This window comes from Harpia harpyja, chromosome 7, assembly GCF_026419915.1.
Source record: "Harpia harpyja isolate bHarHar1 chromosome 7, bHarHar1 primary haplotype, whole genome shotgun sequence".
Taxonomy (NCBI): Eukaryota; Metazoa; Chordata; class Aves; order Accipitriformes; family Accipitridae; genus Harpia; species Harpia harpyja.
Window position 1 is genome coordinate 36,663,755 of NC_068946.1, and position 19,284 is coordinate 36,683,038.

Genomic DNA, 19,284 nt, shown 5'->3' on the forward strand with positions numbered 1-19,284 from the left:
TTTTTATGACATAAAAAGTAAACTGTAGGTGACATACAAAATTATATAAATAGGCTTATTTTTACAGGAGCTGAAAGCATAATGCTCTTGCAGTAACAAAGATAAGTGGTGGAATAATATATAGATATGCTTTCTACTCCCTAGACACTACGTGCTGCTGGGAAGACATACATGATATTTTTTGTTCTGGTGATTTTTCTGGGGTCTTTCTATCTGATCAACTTGATCCTGGCTGTGGTCGCCATGGCCTACGAAGAACAGAATCAAGCAACCATGGAAGAAGCAGAGCAGAAGGAGGCAGAATTTCAACAGATGCTGGAACAACTGAAGAAGCAACAAGAAGAAGCTCAGGTAATGATGGAAATTGTACTTTCTGAACAGCCTTATTCTTAAGGCAAGGATAATAATCTTCTATGAATTAGAACATCTATAAATTGTGCAATGAATTACAGAAAGAAAAAAGTCTTGTTTAACACATAAGTTATAAAAGTGGAAATAGCCAATGAAAATCAGGAAATAACCAAGTAGCAAAAAAGCAAGCTAATGGTACAGAGAAGAATGCTACTAAGTTCACCAAAAGACTGTAAAAGTAAAATATTTGTGATAAGAGCGTCCTAGAAACCTGACTTTAGGTAGTCATAGTACGTGATGCTTTTATGTTACAGATCTTATGAACAGCATGAACTTCTGGTTTATGGTCTGAGTGGGAACTGCTAGGCTTGCTGTAGTTAATAGTTCTTCCCCAATATTCAGAAAATAGAGAGAAGGATTGTAATCAGTGTTCTTTTAGGTTTCTATCCAGCAAGGTATTTAAGCATATCCCTAATTCAAGCACACTGAAGTCAACCAGAAGTTTATATATCCTCAGATCAGACTAGCAATATTTGTAACAAAGGTATTACTTCAGATTTCTTTTAAAGTAATTTTGTTTTCTTTGAAAAAGAGAAGAAAATTATTTAAAGTTTTCTGAGAAAAAGACATTTGGATAGATATTTTTGTGTGAGGTTTTCTTACCTGAAAGTAAAATATATGCAGGAGTTCAGCTCTGTGAATCAGACCTCTGTCTAATTTCTGGACTGATTTTCTATTGCTTTTCATCTGGCATATAGTCATTTGCAACAGGACAATGTTTATAAAATGCTAGCAAATTAGAATCTTCTATGAAACTATAATTTTGGTAGTGTTTTACAGCTACTTTCACTAAGTTAGAATGATTCTATAAAGTGCTAATAGAAAGTGAAACTCTCCACCTTTTTCTTGAAAAGAAAGCTTTATGCATGACCTGTGAAATCTAATTAGCATATCTCTATTTTAGTCATTAAACCTTATCACTTCCAAATCACTAAAAAAACAAGCAGAATCGTGCAAAATTAAAATTAAAAAAGTTAAATATCAGCAAAAAATACTTTTTTTTTTTAATCTGATATTTGCATCCATGAAAGGCACTAAATCACATTATATCAAAAGATATCAGGAGGCTCACCTAGATGTTTGTGTATTTGAGAGTGGGGAAAGAGATGAAGCTGATCCAGAATTAGGAAGAACAGAACCATATGAAGCAGAGACTACAAGGAAGGTTGGATAAAGGCCCTGGAAAGTCGTTACTTTTTTAAATGAATGACCACTCAATTCATTATAAGAAAAGCAGTATTATAGTCAAGATCTCTTTTGTATGTGAAAATATTAGCAGAAAGTATGCATTACAAGGTGGATCACTGAGCTGCTGAATAGGTTGCTCAGACAGAAATGAGTGTGGGACCCATCTGTTCACTCCATTGACACTGAACCTATTCATCCAAAACCTAAATCATCACAGCGGTCTTTGGATAGCTCCACCTGTTTGACCTTTGGTATTAGTATTATGAAGTAGATGGGTGATGACTTAGCATCTGCTGCCTTTGTTTCTGTTAGAGTATTTGAATGACAATATTCTGAAAACAGTATGACAAAATTTTGAGTAACACTTTTTTAATGGATAAACATTTCAGAATAATTTTAATACTCCCTTTAGCAGAAGTATGTATCGAGTCAACTTGTATAGCACGGGTTGTATATTGTGGTGCAGAAGGCCATTAATTCATACTATGAGCTTTCAAATTATTCTTTCCTGCTGTAGAGAGATATCTCATAATTCCTGAAATACTTGGCATTGAATATAATATGTTTTGCCGGATAATTACTAGTCATCTTAGTTATATAACCCTAATCTCTTGCCATTTAGCACACCACCCTTTTTTGTAAGCTCACAGCAGCCTATCATCTTCCCAAACATATTTTCCACTGCAGAATTTCATAGTACTCTCCCAGATAGTTCTTTCTAAGAAGAGTACTGGACACACTCTCAATTCTTCCTTTATTTGATGACTAAATGAACCAGTTTCCCTAATGAACCAAATCAGATAGGCTGACCACTGCAGTTGAAGATACTGGTCCTGAGTTTTGGGATGGCTTTTCACTCCAGTAAGTCATCTCATCCCTTTCCATCAGAGAAGAAACCTAAACTTTTTCTTCTCTTTGGCCACAGCAGCAACCGGCAATGAATGTAACTTTGTGTATCTATAACAAAGACCTAGAGTGCTGTTACAGTGGGAAATGTGGGAGGGGACAGATGAAAAGGGAGGTAGGGCTTGAATACCTGTCTAGAGAGTGTGCCTGTTGCCTGTCAAGGTAGAAGGAAAGTGAGGGGAGTGTCCTTGCTGTGAAGACAGTGAGGAAAGGCTAGATTCAACTACTTGCAGGCTGCTAGTTGGATTATGATACATTAACTCATATGGTGGGTGTTAGGGATTAGTTTTCTCCATAAGGACTCAGAAGGGATCAGCCAAATTAGAGCATGATGGGGGATTTTTCTTGAGAGAAAATGGGGAAGCAGGTCTGAAATACATGAAAAAGACCATGTTTATACTTTTCTGACTACCTTAATTTTAGGCCAGTGTCTTGTGCAGCAAGTCTTTAAGTAATAGTGATGCTATTGTTCTGCTGAAGTTGATGCTTCAAGTAGCTCATGCTGCTAAACAATGAGGAGCTATACAACTCAATAGTTTGTTTTCAGTTCAATTTGTTTGTGTATATTTGCATTCTCAGGGGTGTACAATCAGCAGTATTACCACAGTGATAACAAAAACTGTTGATAAAAGCCTATAAAATTGTTCCTTTTGGGCCTGCTAAGAATACCTTGCTTTGTAAACTGACAGGCAACAGCAGCAGTAGCAGCAGCATCAGTTGCATCAAGAGATTTCAGTGGTGTAGGGGGATTAGGAGAACTCTTGGAAAGTTCTTCAGAAGCATCAAAGTTGAGCTCAAAAAGTGCTAAAGAAAGAAGAAACAGAAGAAAGAAAAGAAGACAGAAAGAAATGTCTGAAGCAGAGGACAAAGGAGATATTGATAAGTTCCCCAAGTCCGAGTCAGAAGACAGTATCAGAAGGAAAAGTTTCCGCTTCTCCACAGAAGGAAGTCAACTGACATATGAAAAAAGGTTCACATCTCCTCACCAGGTACAGCACTTTTTAATTATATCCTGTACATCTACTCTAATTTAGTTTTGACTGACATTACAGCAGCTTTACATATTGGAAGTTATTAAAAGGTGAGTGAAGGAAAAAACCAGTGGTAGTACCGTTAACAGTGTTGCAGTTTGATATAGTTTGACCCATTCTATTAGGAAAGGGATAAAAAGAACATACCAAGGATAATTGTAAACTTAATTAAAACATTTCTGAAAATGTATTTCTGAAGATGTATGTGGTAGATTGGAGAAAGAATCGAGGACTCTTTCATTAGTACGCATATATTTTCGTTAATCAACCATAGGTTCTCTGTTTTGCATCCATTTCAATATTATACAAATAAGGGGGGGGGGGGGGTAGCAGACCACATCATCAAATACCCTGCATAAGAAATTCCACACTACCATTAGTTTCTATTTTTTTACTTAATTAGCTTCTTTAAATGGCAGCTAATGAGAAAAGTAGCTCTGGTACTCCACAATAAAGACAAACTATATAGGGATTGTTTGGGCTTATTTTTATAAGAATTGACTCATACTGTTCTTTTTCATTAGAAATTCCTTATACAAGATGGAGAATCATTGCAATCGTAGAAAAAAAATAGTTTAGGAAGGACCTCTGGAAATCATTTAGTCCAAACTTAAAAGCTCTACTCCCTTAAGTCAAAGGACCTCTTCTGTCCCTTAAGGATACCTCTGCTTATTTCAAGTCTACACATAGTTATGGTATTTGTAGTAAAATCACTCAAAATGCATCTCTTCAAAATGATCATGTCTGGTCTCAGCCAATAGATGACATTTACCTACCAATAATACCCATGTTTAACTACCAATGTTTACCCTATTTAATGTTCATATCAACTGTGTTAGTGTACAGACTCATATAAAATATGAGCTTCAGTGGCAGAAATACTTCATACTGAAATATATGCGCTGAGGGGAGGAAAACTTAATATTGAGACAAAGCCCCAGTAATTAGTCAAGTATAAGGGATGATGCCTGGTCTGAAATAGATACATTTGCATTTCTAAGGAAATGAAGTAATGTTTATTATCATTAAGAAGAATGACCAGCTTGTTCTCTGGATAAAAAAAATAAATAAAATGTAAGAAAAACAAATTATTAAATCTATCTTAACCTCTTTGAGTAGTAATGTAAAAGTGTATTTCCAATCTAATAAAACATACTATTAGTTTTGGGCCAAAGCTGCTCCAAAAAATCTTTCATTAATTGGAATGGGCTTTGAGTCAGGCTGATACAAGGAGATGCAGCCAAAGATCTCATCTTAGACTGTGCAGTCCTGCCTCACTTAGAGATATATATAAGCGTCCATACCTCATAGATGAGGACGGTGAGTGACTTTACCACACTAAAGAAGAGTCACTGACAAAGTCTGAGGAGAAAGGAATTTCTGACTGCTAGTCCTGTGCTGTAACTACTTGATAATAGGCCCCTCCATTGTCTAGTCTAAATTCCCTGATGCTCTTTTATATCCTTCTGGTGAAGTGACTGATTAAGGAATATATTACATTTATATTAAATAAATTTTTTGGTGCACAGAAAAAATACTTAATACAAAGGCATGTATACTAAGGGGAGGGGAATTTGAGACAAAGGGATTCCATAGATAATAAACTTTCTGTAGCTTTATAACCGTACAGTAAAACATTGTTGCATTTATTTGTTCATACTCTGAAACTCTCAGAAAGCTTTCATCCTGTCAATTGTCATGAAGAACTGTGAAACTTCCACAGAAACTTAAGCAGCTTAGGAAAGCAAGGCATTTCAAATGACTTTTGATAACATTAAAATTAAATGTGAATGCATGTTGCAGAAAAAATAATTAAAATTCATTAAAATCAAGTGAAAACAAATATTGTGTATGTCTTAGATTTGAAAGGAAAGAAGGAAATGGTGCAAAAGTCAAGAAACAGCTCATCTTGAGACGTTGTGAATTACACAGCAAGAAGGAAATAAGTGACCATCTGAAATAAATAATTTTTAAACTAATTTAAAATTTTAAAATACAAAGAGACTTGTATCAAGCAAATAATCTAATTGAGGATAATTTATTAATTAAAGATTGTCCTGGTAATTGTTTTTGCAGTTGTAAAAATGCTTTGGGGCAAACGTTGCCTGCATGTAACTGAAATAAAACTGAGCTGCCACAAGAGTGGAAGGATTACAGGCAGTAGAACCCGTAAAGGAAGACCTGGTTTGTCTTGTTAGACATGCAGTTAGCTCCCTGGTGAAACAGGGTGGCAGAGCATGAAACACACTAGAATGGTAAAGGGAGATAATCTGCCCAGTCAGCCCCTGTAGAGGTTTTGTCCTTTAACACAATATTCCATGTGCAAATGAATGATGCAGCCTGCAAGAAAAGCCAAGCTTTCCTTTCAGACCTTACTTTCCAGGAGCACGCAGACACCTATATTTCTGCCTCTACATGTGTTAGAATTGCAACCATTTTGGCTTATATCTTTTGCCTCAATCCAGCAGGGACTTGCAAAGCAGGCATTACTCCTCCCAAATCCCTGAGGGGCCTGATCCATTTAGCTGTGCTCAGAGCATGTTAACACATATTTCAAAGACTGGACTACAAACAAAACATAGCAGCCATGGAAACATTTTCTAAAAAAGCAAGGGTAGCAGTGGTAGTCAGAAGAAACCTAGTGAGTGTGTGATTTTTTGAAGGACTGTAGGTTGGCCAAATACATTTACAGAGAAATGTACAAAGGGTGCAGTAATTAGCTTACCACTTTGTCAGAATTCAGTGTCATGCTCTATAGCAGCTAGAGCTTTTTTTTTAGATAAAATTATCTTTCAGCATAAGCAAAACAGCACTTTTTCTCCAGCCAAGTTTACATAAATGGGTTAGCAAAACCATTTGGCTGATATTCTTCAAGTAACTCCGCCTGAGGCTGACAGCCAGCATAGCAAATTTCAGCCCATATTATTAAAATTTGGTATAGCTGTAAGAGCAGAAAAAATACATCTCATAATGGTAAACACCTGCCAGCCTTTATAACAGGCAGTACTACTGGTTCAGCACACACATTAAGTGTGTGTATGTATAAATCTGAGTATGCATATACAGAGATACATATGGATTGATACATGTATATATTCAGTGTTTGGTTTTCACAGTATGAATATAGGCTTATATATTATAGTGCAGTTTTCACTTTCACTTTAATTATTCTGGGGTAAAACCCACTGCTATTACATATGAGGAATTTCCACCTGCAAAACTAGGGAAAAATTGAGAATCATCTCAAACCAGGTTTTTGATGTACCAAGATGCGAAGATTTGTACAAATGTAGAATTGAAGAAAGCTTAATGCAAGGTTTCTTTTTTCCACAATTAGTACTCATTTTATTTATTCATGAATGCTGTTAATAAAATATGTAGCAAGGGAGAAGAACATTCCATTAACCAGCTTCTACTGTAATTAAAAGATGAATTACCAACAACCACTGATTTTTTTTTTTTCTCATTTGTAAGAGGATAGGTAACTGTGTCCCTGGTGAATACTTGCTTTGAGCTGCCTGATGGCCAAGTGGTACCTTCTGGTAGGTGTGCAGCCTGCTATAGCCCCCAGAGTGCTATGCCCAAGAGTGCTACTAGTCATGTTCACATTGTACCTCCAGAGCTTCCCCAAGCTGTTGCCTCTTTCTTCTAGTTTGAGAGTACTGCGTATGTTGTTCCCACACTATTGAGCCTATTGTGAAGACGGCAGACAAGTTCTTCACATCAACTTAGACTGAATTTAATACCAAACTTAAGACCACTTCTGCCTCTAGCAAATAGAATAGAAAACAATGATTAGTGAGCATCAATTGTTATCCCTAAGAATCCAGGGGATGAAGAAAGGAAGAAAAAGAAAAGATTTTTAGCTCTGTCCTCTAATAGAATCGTAGAATCATAGAATAGAATCATAGAATCATTTAGGTTGGAAAAGACCTTCAACATCATCGAGTCCAACCATCAACCATGCCCACTAAACCATGTCCTGAAGTATCCCGTCCACTCGCTTTCTGAATACCTCCAGGGATGGTGACTCAACCACTTCCCTGGGCAGCCCATTCCAATGTTTGACAACCCTCTCAGTAAAAAAATTTTTCCTAATATCTAACCTAAATCTCCCTTGTCTCAACTTGAGGCCATTGCCTCTTGTCCTATCTCCAGACACCTGACAGAAGAGACCAACACCCACCTCACTATAACCCCCTTTCAGGTAGTTGTAGAGAGCAATAAGGTCTCCCCTCAGCCTCCTCTTTTCTAGACTGAACAACCCCAGATCCCTCAGCCGCTCCTCATAAGACTTGTGCTCCAGGCCCCTCACCAACTTGGTTGCCCTCCTCTGAACATGCTCCAGCAACTCAACGTCTTTCCTGTAGTGAGGGGGCCCAAAACTGAACACAGAACTCGAGGTGCGGCCTTACCAGTGCTGAGTACAGGGGAACGATCACTTCCCTGCTCCTGCTGGCCACACTATTTCTGATACAGGCTAGGATGCGATTGGCCTTCTTGGCCACCTGGGCACACTGCCCAGAAGGAATAAGAAGAAGGAATAAAAGACAAATACCTGCAAAACCTTGAGAGGGATGTTGAGAACTGTCTGCAGCACTGTCCTGGGTCCAGACCAATTCAACCTGCCTTCTTTGCTCAAAACTGTCCAACCTTACTTATGTCTTCTGCACAACTTTTCCTCAGTCCTGCTACATCACCTTAAAAAGAATTTTTTCCCCTCTACTTCAAGTACCCTAATGAGCACATTTCCCTAATGGACACACTGATACTATTGAAGAAAAAAGTGACTATCCTTCCTCCAGCAGTGTAACTATTCTTTGAAAAGCCAAGAACTTAGAACTTCAGTTCTAATGCTGTTTTGTTTTGGTTTGTTTACAGTCTTTGCTAAGTATTCGTGGTTCCCTGTTCTCACCAAGGCGCAACAGCAAAACAAGCATTTTCAGTTTCAGAGGTCGTGCAAAAGATATAGGATCTGAAAATGACTTTGCTGATGATGAGCACAGCACTCTTGAAGACAATGAGAGCAGAAGAGATTCTCTCTTCGTTCCAAATCGACACGGAGAACGGCGCAACAGTAATATTAGTCAGGCGAGTGTGTCTTCTAGAATAGTACCAGCCCTTCCAGTAAATGGGAAGATGCACAGCACTGTGGATTGCAATGGAGTAGTTTCCTTGGTTGGAGGACCTTCAACTTTAACTTCACCTACTGGTCAGCTTATACCAGAGGTAATTATAAGTAAACCAGTAATTATTACAGTTTGGTTCAGGCACAGAATTTTTTCTTACTGCTCACCTCTGCATGCCTTATAATTTCTTAAAGCTGTGAGAAATAACTTGCAGTAGTTTCTAAATAACAGAACATAAGGGAAAAAAGTCCTCAACCTTCTATATCTGAGTCTCAGTAAAGTATTATATTCTCCTTGCCTTCAGCAAAAGATCTGCACATAGAAAGAGAAAAACCATAAAGTGAATTCAACAATTTGTATATAGTTTCACCTCATCAACAAAGGCAGACATTTGACATATAATTAAGGATATAAATTGGAAATATGTATAGGAAAACACCTGCAAAATTAAGCAGAATGCAGTCATTACTACCATGATAGTTAATAGAAATACCTGTTACTGAATTTATCGTGAAGAAATTTTTCTCATAACTTTCATAAGAAAAATACGTACAAGTCCTTTGCAATTACATGTCAGTCTCAGATTTCTGTCAGCTAAGATGTTCTTTCAAACTTTCAAAAAAGCAAGCTTTTTCATACATAGTATTTTAATATGGATTCAGTATGGTATTTTGCTGGCTATAATAGCACTGTATTTAACCTGAAAAATATTTTCATTATAAATAAGTATTGAGATTTCATTGCTACTATTACACATTTCTTTTTGGTTTTGTTTCTCTCCTATCTTGATATAGACCCTCATACCAGAAATTCAATCAGATTACCTCAGAGGTTACGCCTATATACTTCTATTTCAGAAATACATTCACTTGAAAAAAGATTTAGCCATTTAACTCAAGAGTCTCCTCTAAAGAAATAGTACTAGTGAATGCTCAGAAATGGTTTTTGATCTTCACACTAAGATAACCTTAAAATCTCTTATGAGTTCTGCAGGCTTTTTTATTCTTTTTCTGGATGGGGACAGAATAATCAGAAAAGAGTGAGTGTTTCCATGAATCACTCTTGTGGCAGAGAAGAACCAAGATTTAGGAACTTTTTAATCCCACTCCTGTGTTTAGATCCCTAGGCCACACTCCAGAAGAAAAGCAAAGCAACTGTAAGGACACCTACAAGCTACAGAGTAGTGACATGTTAGTCACATTTAACTCAGAGCTGGGTGTAATTGCTTTGAAAAGATAATTAGAAGCCATACAAAACAGAGAGGACTTGCATTTTCATTGGAAGAATATATCACAAATTCTGTATAAGCATGGCGGTGGGTGAGAATTAGGTAGAAGAAATATTAAAAAAGATGTGATTTTTTTCTCATATAAAATTTTCCAACCACACTTATCAGGTTAGGAATGCAGTATACAGTATTAGATAATTAATTCCTAGGATTATACTCATGTTTCTTGTATCAAAGTTATTTTCTTCAATAATAGTTCCCTTCTTTTTGTACTCGCACTTTAATTATTTAACATGACTAGCTGCTGGAAATTAAGGTTTCAACTTTGATCATTTTGTCTTGAAAGAATAATAATAATCACTAGCAAAAAGTTACATAGAAAAAATTTTGTTCACTCAGTCATTTAAATCAGAATCACCTTTGGTCCCACATTGCCTTGGTATTGTGTCCCCCAGTTAATTATGTGTAGACCTGTATGAAATTCCCACTGAGTTCCTCAACAAAGAACAAAGAAATTCCTACAGGAACAGAAACCTTCAGTGTGTAAGAAAAGTCTAGTATGCTGCACAAAGCCTATTTTGATTATCACGCAATATTTATACAGTAAATATTGTTCATTGGCTGTTGAAATGGATGGTTTAATTCCTCAGTATTTCATTTACAGGGCACCACTACAGAAACAGAAATAAGAAAAAGACGACTGAGTTCTTATCAAATTTCTATGGAAATGCTGGAAGATTCTGCTGCAAGACAAAGAGCAATGAGTATAGCCAGCATACTTACAAACACAATGGAAGGTATTTGATGCATTTTATCTGACAGGCAGTTCAGTGAATTTCTGCTAACTAATGTACAGAGCAATTATTTACATAATTCCTTTGTAAATGTAAAACTGGACATGTGAAATCTCTGAACTTCAGATACAAAAGGCTTTTGAGCATTTCTAAGATCATTTACACATTCTAAATGCTTAGTCATTTATTTTTCATGACACCTTCCAAAACATTACTCTATTGAGTGGACTAACAGAGATAAAATAATCATAGCTAGGGGACTGCCAGAACCCCAAACAGAGAATACAGGGATTTTCTTCCTATAAGACATCAACAGGAAAAATCCATTAAGATACACAGGAATTGCTATGATAAAGGCAGTGATGTGCTAGAACAGTCATTTCCCTTAGACTTAAAATCCAAGGATAGACAATAGGAAATTGGAATGAAAAAAATAGTTTTAAAGAAAAGAACCAGCTGTAATCAACCCATGCCAATGCACATGAACTGCCTTCCTTAAGCATTTCTTAAACTTTCTTAGGTAAGTATATCAAAGATAAAAAACCATTATATGTACTATATGAAAAAGCATAGATGCTTAACGTTAAGATGGCTAAACATAGGTGAGAGAAATCCCATGTTAGTGTGTGCTGTTTATTTGAATGATTTAATCTTTTTACATATTTTAAACAAGAACTTCCAGAGGATATAATTGGAACATGCATTATCTGTTATTTTTTTTCTCTTTTTTTTCAGAGCTTGAAGAATCCAGACAGAAATGCCCACCATGCTGGTACAGATTTGCAAATACTTTCTTGATCTGGGATTGCTGGAGTCCATGGTTAAAAGTAAAACATGTCGTCAATTTAGTTGTGATGGATCCATTTGTTGATCTTGCTATAACTATTTGCATTGTTTTAAACACCTTGTTTATGGCCATGGAACATTACCCAATGACAGAACAGTTTAGCAGTGTGCTTTCTGTGGGAAACCTGGTAAGTGGTTTGTCATACACTACTTGGTGTAAAAATACCATTTTCTAAAAGTAGAAATGCATAAATGCATTGCATTGGTTTTAAATTTATTCCAGGTTGGGTTTTATAATCAGTTCAGAAACTGTATATATGATTTTCATAGATAAAGTGATTTTTGCTGGAGCCATTAACTTTCATGAATCTATTTTGTAACTCCTATAACAAAATAACTGAATATGTGTGGAAGTGCAGTCTTCACTGGATTGTCAGATATCTTGAGGTCTACCTTGGGTTTTTTCTTTAAAATGTTAAGGTAGATTATCTAATTTTTACCATGGTACTGATATTCCATCACAGAAAATGCTTTTCTTCTGTAAGAAATTGATGAAATATTCAGATGTCAGAATTTCTCTTTGAATTTTTTTCAGTTACACTACAGTGAAAGTACATTTCCAAGAAAGGCATATTTCTTGTTAGCAGTAACTCCTGCCACTTTAGGTAACTAAAAAATAATAAACTATTATTTATTCTCTAACAAAAAGCACCTTGTATCTGTAAGTTTATTAGTGATGCCTTTCCCAATTTTCACCTGATCCAGATATTTAGGGTCACATGTAATTCCTTTTCTGAGCAGATACCTAAATGATAGTAACACTTAAATGTTCTTGTCTGTTTCTCTCCACTTGCTTCTAATGCTCAGGAAGCAGAAGACTGAATCTTGCAAATGTTTGTTTCAGAAGAAGATTCATACATTTTTAATTTTTTGCCAGCTCACATAACTACCAATAGTTTACACAGGAGAGGTCTGGATTGGCTCACACAGCATGTAATCCTGAAAATCAAAACCAACCAAGTGTTCTGAACTAATCACTCAAAAAGATTAGTTTTGAAAACTCTGCTAATATTTAAATGAAGCAGTAATAGATTTCTCAGTCTTGTTATGTTTCAAAGTCTAAAGATTTTCCTTATATGTACTGGTAACACAACCTTCTATTACTTTTTTTAAAAATAGAACTAAAATTGAGTTTACTACCTACATGTTCTTGTATGCGTTACAGTTTCCTTTCTCCTGGACAAAAATCTAATTGCTGGCATGTTCTTATATTCATCACAGATTACAGAATATTGTATTTTAAAATGTTGTTCTGTCATATTGTTAGAATTATTTCTCTCCAACCATTTATACTTATAAGGTCTTCTGCCTTTTCCCATCTCATATTTTAACTTTTTTTACTCCAAGCTAGCAACAATCATATTGTTAACTACCTTTGTAACAATCCAGTATCCTTAATTAGGACTATATATATGCAGTGAATACTATTCCTGCTGGTTTCTACTAAATTGTTCCTCACTGTATTAATCTATTAACCTTAATTTTGTGATTTCCATTCAAAATATGTTAATTTACTCTTTGCTTGTGACATCACGGTCTGTTTGAGGATAAATTAAATATGACACATATGACTCTGCCTTTTCTGCAGCGTTTTAATGAGAAGGAAGCAATAGTTCTAAAATGCAATCATTCAGTTTTGTAATACTGAGTCATTCAGTATTCAAAAGTCCTAAGTATTTATAAGAAAACTTGAGTTTACTTCTGTTAAAATGTATTTTTGTGTATTTGGGGATGCAGTTATGCTCAAGAAAAAGAAGTTTGTGGATGGAATTGGTTATTTTGTGAAGGAAATATTTTAAAATGAAATGTTTTTCATTGCTTTTTTTTCAATTATTTTGACAAATATGACAGTTTTATCAAGAATAATATTCTTTTTTGTGTTCTCTTTACCACACATAGCAATACCTGTTACATTCTTCTGACCATATGGTAACATCTCTCATATATCAAGTTATTAGTATAGTATTTCTTGCTAGATTTGTAGTTTCTCAAAAGTACACACTTTTAAAAATGTTAATATTTACACTTTGACAATGGTGAATGTTCCCACAGCATTATATCTGCCTCCTAATCTTCTTAAATTAAAAGGTAATCGTGAGTATAGTTATACAGTGTTGTAAAAAGTCAGCTTTGCTTCCATAAAACTTGCTGTAAGAAGACTGAGAAGAAGCTGGGTAAAGAACTATCTATCACAAGGCAATGGCAGAGGACATTGGTGTACTTTAGTAGACTTTTGGATCATCTAGGATATCCTTTGAGTGTTGTGCAGAATATTCATATGTTTTTAGTGGTTTTGTATTATGGTCCAAAACTTCTTTATTATGCTGCACAAACCACTGATCACTACTCTTTGAAAGAGAGTGTTGGGTTAAATTCTGGACTTCAAAACACTAAGGAGCATTGATAATTTCACATTTGGCACTTCCAGATATTTCAAAGAACATTATCACCATGAAGTTCTTTTTCCCAAAAGGAAATTGCTGTCACACAGAATAGCAGCTGTGTGTGAAACCTCTATATCCTCACAAAAAGCCCAGTGCAAGAAATTCCAACTTCCCAGCTATTCCACCCATACTCTTCAACTCTGACCTAAAAGACAGACAGACCTTGGAGAGTCTGTCCTTAGGGAGTCTGACCTTAGAGAGTTTCTTCTAACACTTCTGTTTAGACTGTGAGCAAGGAAAAAATAGCTGTCAAGTCTTCTTTTGCTTTACTGGGACTACCCTCTAGAAACAGGACTGGAAACACCTGATCATATCGCATCATCTGCTGGACGGATAGTCCAGCACATAGCAGTCAAATATGAACTGGAGCTGAGCTGCTGACTGGTGAATAGCTTTTTATATGTTTATCAAACCTCTGCCCTCCTATATCTGTCCTGATTTAGTAATTTGTTTTTAATTATCAATTTTCAGTGTTCAGATGCAATTTGGAGATAGCAATCAGCTATTTTTTATAGTAACAGGTACAGGCAGCAAGTATGACGAACTCAAGCTGGATTAGAAAAATTTACTCAGGTATATAAATTTCTTATAACACCTCAACTAATTAATTATATTTTGTTTTAGGTATTCACTGGGATATTCACAGCAGAAATGGTACTAAAGATAATTGCCATGGACCCTTATTATTATTTCCAAGAAGGCTGGAATATTTTTGATGGTATTATCGTTAGCCTTAGTTTAATGGAGCTCGGTCTTGCAAATGTTGAAGGATTATCTGTTCTTCGGTCATTCAGACTGGTAAATACCTAGATAATTAAATATTTGCATGCAATTGTCTCATTAAAAAAAAAAAAAGTGCTGATGTCTGTCATAATTACTTATATTGTAAAGATATATACTTAAATGGCACACACTATTTTTCATATATGCCTAATTTGCATGCCATATTTGATAAGTACAAGTTTAAGATGTTTGTCAATTGATATCCTTTGATATCTTTTGGTATCAAATTATCCTGTTGATATCCTATCCTACTGATATCCTTTGCCAGCATAAGACTAACTGCTACCTTTTGAGAATTTTGTAAATCTTTGTTATACTGATTTCATTAAGATTCATCAAAGTTGAATATCTGTAAAAACATACATATTGCCATCAGCATAAAGACTCATCCCATTTTCAGTCTTTATATTGTGAACATTACTTTGTGTTACTCACAAAGGCCCTAAGTAGATCCTCTCTTCACAACATTTATTTTAATGGGCACCGAGAATAAACATATAGTAACTCCATTACATATAACAAAGAGTCATAACAATCTGACTTAATTTGAAATATTATTGAGTTTCTACTAGAAATGTCTTTTTATAGCAATTAGTATTGTACACAAACTAATTTATAGGTATGTTAAACGGAGGCACACGATTCATGATTTAACAGTCTGTATTACTAATAGCTATCACATTACTTGAAAACCTAGGTTATTTCCTAATATATAGAGCAGGAAGGAGTGACTTAGTTTATTAGCACCAGTTGCAACAGTACCCTACTTCACATACCATAGTTTAGTTACTGAATATTATTTTTAAGTTAGCGTTTATGATTTGAATGGACGTGACAATATCAGCATCAAATTTTTGGTCAAAAATTGTCCTCTGACTAAGCCTGGAAGACCTAATGTGGTCCTGAGGGAAATGTGGAACAAAGCTAGCAAAGACTGTGTAGTTAAGATGATGAAAAGAGTACAGACTTCTAAAATGTCTTTAAGAATTGTTCAGTAATCATCTGTAAGTGGATGTTTAAAAATATTAAAATCAAATGTGGTACAAACACAAATTACGGGGTTTTTTCTACGTGCATCACTAAAATGAAATGCTGAATGCTGCAGTTTAGGCAAATAGTCCATGCTCCCTGCTTTCCATTAAAATAATAATATGTACCTACTGAAGAACAAATTAATCTACAGAAACATCTTGCTAAACAACTTGGACCTAGCTTCTATTTCATAAGTAACATTAATGATTCCTCTGCATTATTTTTTTTCAGCTTCGAGTTTTTAAGTTAGCAAAATCTTGGCCAACTCTAAACATGCTGATTAAGATTATTGGCAACTCAGTGGGAGCTTTGGGAAATCTGACCCTGGTGCTGGCCATCATTGTGTTCATTTTCGCTGTGGTTGGGATGCAGCTGTTTGGCAAAAGCTACAAGGAATGTGTCTGCAAGATCTCCAGTGACTGTGTGCTTCCACGCTGGCACATGCATGACTTTTTCCACTCTTTCTTGATTGTATTCCGAGTGCTGTGTGGAGAATGGATAGAAACGATGTGGGACTGCATGGAGGTTGCAGGCCAAACCATGTGCCTTATTGTTTTCATGCTGGTCATGGTGATCGGAAACCTAGTGGTACGTGATGAACGTTTTTGAACATTAACTCTGATGCAAAATGTACATAACTTACAGCTAGGCAACGAGAATGTTTGTCATACTTCTGTTTACAATTAAAAAATAAATCTGATTGTGCTAGCTTTTGGGTAAAAACTTGTGATGATTCCCTTCTCCCCCTTTTCACTCATTTGCATACACTGAAATACTCTCACTATGGGTCCAGGAATTTAGGAATACACCAAAATGTCAACTCAAACACCCTATCATAGGAGTGCTGCAGCTAGTTTAGAGGTGCTTTTTAAATCCAAATGTCTTCCTAACTAATTTTGAAACAATAAAGCTTATGCTGCACCAGCTCCTGGGCAGCTGCTTCTTTGGAGAAAAAAAATCTAATGGACTATCTTACACATATTACAGCTAATTCCAGCACTAATACGTCTGACTTAATAAAAAAAAGTATATATCTTCAACTTAAGTACTGAACTTTTTAGCCTGTTTAGGTGTAAAAAACAAAAATGAAATACAGATTGATTGGACATCCATTCCAGCATAGAAATACTGTTCCAAATTCATATTGTCTTCTTTCTTCCAAGTGTCTTTTTACCTTCAGCGTTCTTTTCTGGAATTGTGAAAGTCTGCAGAATTAAATCTCATAGAGAGTACAAATGAGAGACCTAACAAACACTTTTAAGGAGGGGGAAGTTTATTTATGCCATTTTGCCATATCATGACAACTTTTGATGCTTGGTGGTATATCAGACTGAAAGTATGAAATGATTAATTGCTTGTAAGCTTTAGTGAAATAGCTACAGTTTATAGGAGATTATATTAAAAGAACAATAACTATGATCGAATTCTGAGGCAACAAACCACAGTCTCAGGCAATACTGGTGCTAAGATTGTTACCTGCTGATGAAAGAAGTCTATTTCATTTTAAAACCCTACATAAGAGCAAACAAAATTTTCATTTTTTGCCAAGTGAAAAAGGAAAAAAAAATCCAATTACAAATAATATAGTATTATTATAAATAATAGAGATTAAAGTGTAAAAATCATTTTAAATATTCCTTTTATCCTTTTATAACAAGCTTTATAGAATTTAAGAGGCACACCCAGAATTAACAGAAAATCACAGTCTCATGGTATAATCTTCCAAATAGTAGTTAGAAAGTATAAGTAGGTTATTATAGCATTAACTGATATAAGTTTCTAAAATATCTGCATTATAGAAACCCATCTAATTTTATGAATCATGTTTATTTAATTCTACTTAAATTTCAAGTGATTTTAAGAGATTTAGACAGAAGCCTTTCAAACCTCTGATGAATGTGTATCGCTAGAATTTTTGTAACTTTTTTTAATTTTAGAGTCTAAGCAACCATGCTGCTTCAAACAAAGATCAAAAGTTTAAAATATGTAGGTATTAGCTTGTCTGTTTTCATCTTCTGAGTGAATACTGATCAAAACAAGTAAGGAGATCTTTTGTAATTTAAGGTGCTATATGGTTGTCTAAAATTAGTGAATGTTGGTTTTTCAAAACAATGTGTGCTATTTGACAGTACCCTGTAAAAATACTCACTTCTTATATGTATGTATTTACTATACAGATGTATTCTCTCATCTTTTAGGTATTGAACCTATTTCTGGCCTTGCTGCTGAGCTCATTTAGTTCAGACAACCTTGCTGCTACTGATGATGATAATGAAATGAACAATCTCCAGATTGCTGTGGCAAGGATTCAGAAGGGAATAGATTATGTTAAAAAAAAGATACAGGAGTTCATCCAAAAAGCCTTTGTTAGAAAGCAGAAAGCTTTAGAAGAAATCAAAGCACTTGAAGAGCTAAACAACAAGAAAGACAGCTGCATTTCCAATCATACCGCTGTTGAAATGAGCAAAGATCTGAATTATCTTAAAGACGGGAATGGAACTACCAGTGGTGTAGGCACAGGCAGCAGTGTGGAAAAATATGTAATCGATGAAAACGATTACATGTCATTCATAAACAACCCAGGCCTCACTGTGACAGTGCCAATTGCAGTTGGAGAATCAGATTTTGAAAATTTAAATACAGGAGAATTTAGCAGCGAATCTGATATGGAAGAAAGCAAACAGGTAGGATTTTTTCAATCTTAACAATTAAATTGTAGTCATGCGTTTACATGTTTCTTCATTACATATTTAGAATTGTTTAAAAACTGTCTTATCCCATATAAATATATTTTATATTTTATTATTTTTTGTAATTATAATTCAAGAAAATAATTAACCTACATGATGGGATACTAGGGCGTCCTTAGAGTTTATGTTTTTAATACTCTGTTTATTAGCATTTGGAAGATGTATCATTTTCAGTATGGTTATCTCTTTCACAATTTTATGAGGTTTTAGGACACATTTCGTAAAGCATACTTTCTGTAGTAGCTATAATGCGATCAGGATTTATGGGATAAAAGTATTGTAGAAGGCTAAGGAACAATCAAGAGTACACAGCGTTGCATACCCAATCAAATATAAGTGGAGAAAAAATATTTTTTTCTGTATTTAGGGCAGTTCTAAAAATGAACCCTGAGACATCATAAAGCAGTGATGTATTCTGGATTATCTAAAAAGTTTTGTGAGTAATACTCATACAGATTTTGGGTTCAGAGACTATGGCTCACTGAATTGAAGTAATCCAGATACCAATCAATGTCATGATGAAGCAGTATCTCAAGATATCCTGGAGAGCAGAATAATCTTGTAATATAGATGCATGTGGAAGCAGTTTACTTGAAATTACTATGCTATTATTATTGTGCAAAGAGACAAAAGCTGGTCTAAAAACCAGAAGCCATGTGCCTCTAAATATAAGTGGCTTAAATACCAGAAGTGGTCACAAACATGTGCTATTCAAGGAAAACTTTGTATGTTGGAGTAATGT

At 35.1% G+C, this 19,284-nt stretch overlaps 1 protein-coding gene across 1 annotated transcript in view; it reads left to right on the forward strand.

The window, feature by feature from the left end:
- Positions 1-19,284, forward strand: part of LOC128144187 (sodium channel protein type 2 subunit alpha-like) — a 79,720-nt gene that overhangs the window by 27,486 nt on the left and 32,950 nt on the right. The window contains exons 11-18 of the mRNA XM_052792657.1: positions 145-351; positions 3,195-3,494; positions 8,418-8,765; positions 10,558-10,690; positions 11,423-11,661; positions 14,602-14,775; positions 16,024-16,380; positions 17,991-18,476. Of these exons, the coding sequence (XP_052648617.1) occupies positions 145-351; positions 3,195-3,494; positions 8,418-8,765; positions 10,558-10,690; positions 11,423-11,661; positions 14,602-14,775; positions 16,024-16,380; positions 17,991-18,476 (2,244 nt within the window). The remainder of the gene's footprint in view (positions 1-144; positions 352-3,194; positions 3,495-8,417; positions 8,766-10,557; positions 10,691-11,422; positions 11,662-14,601; positions 14,776-16,023; positions 16,381-17,990; positions 18,477-19,284) is intronic.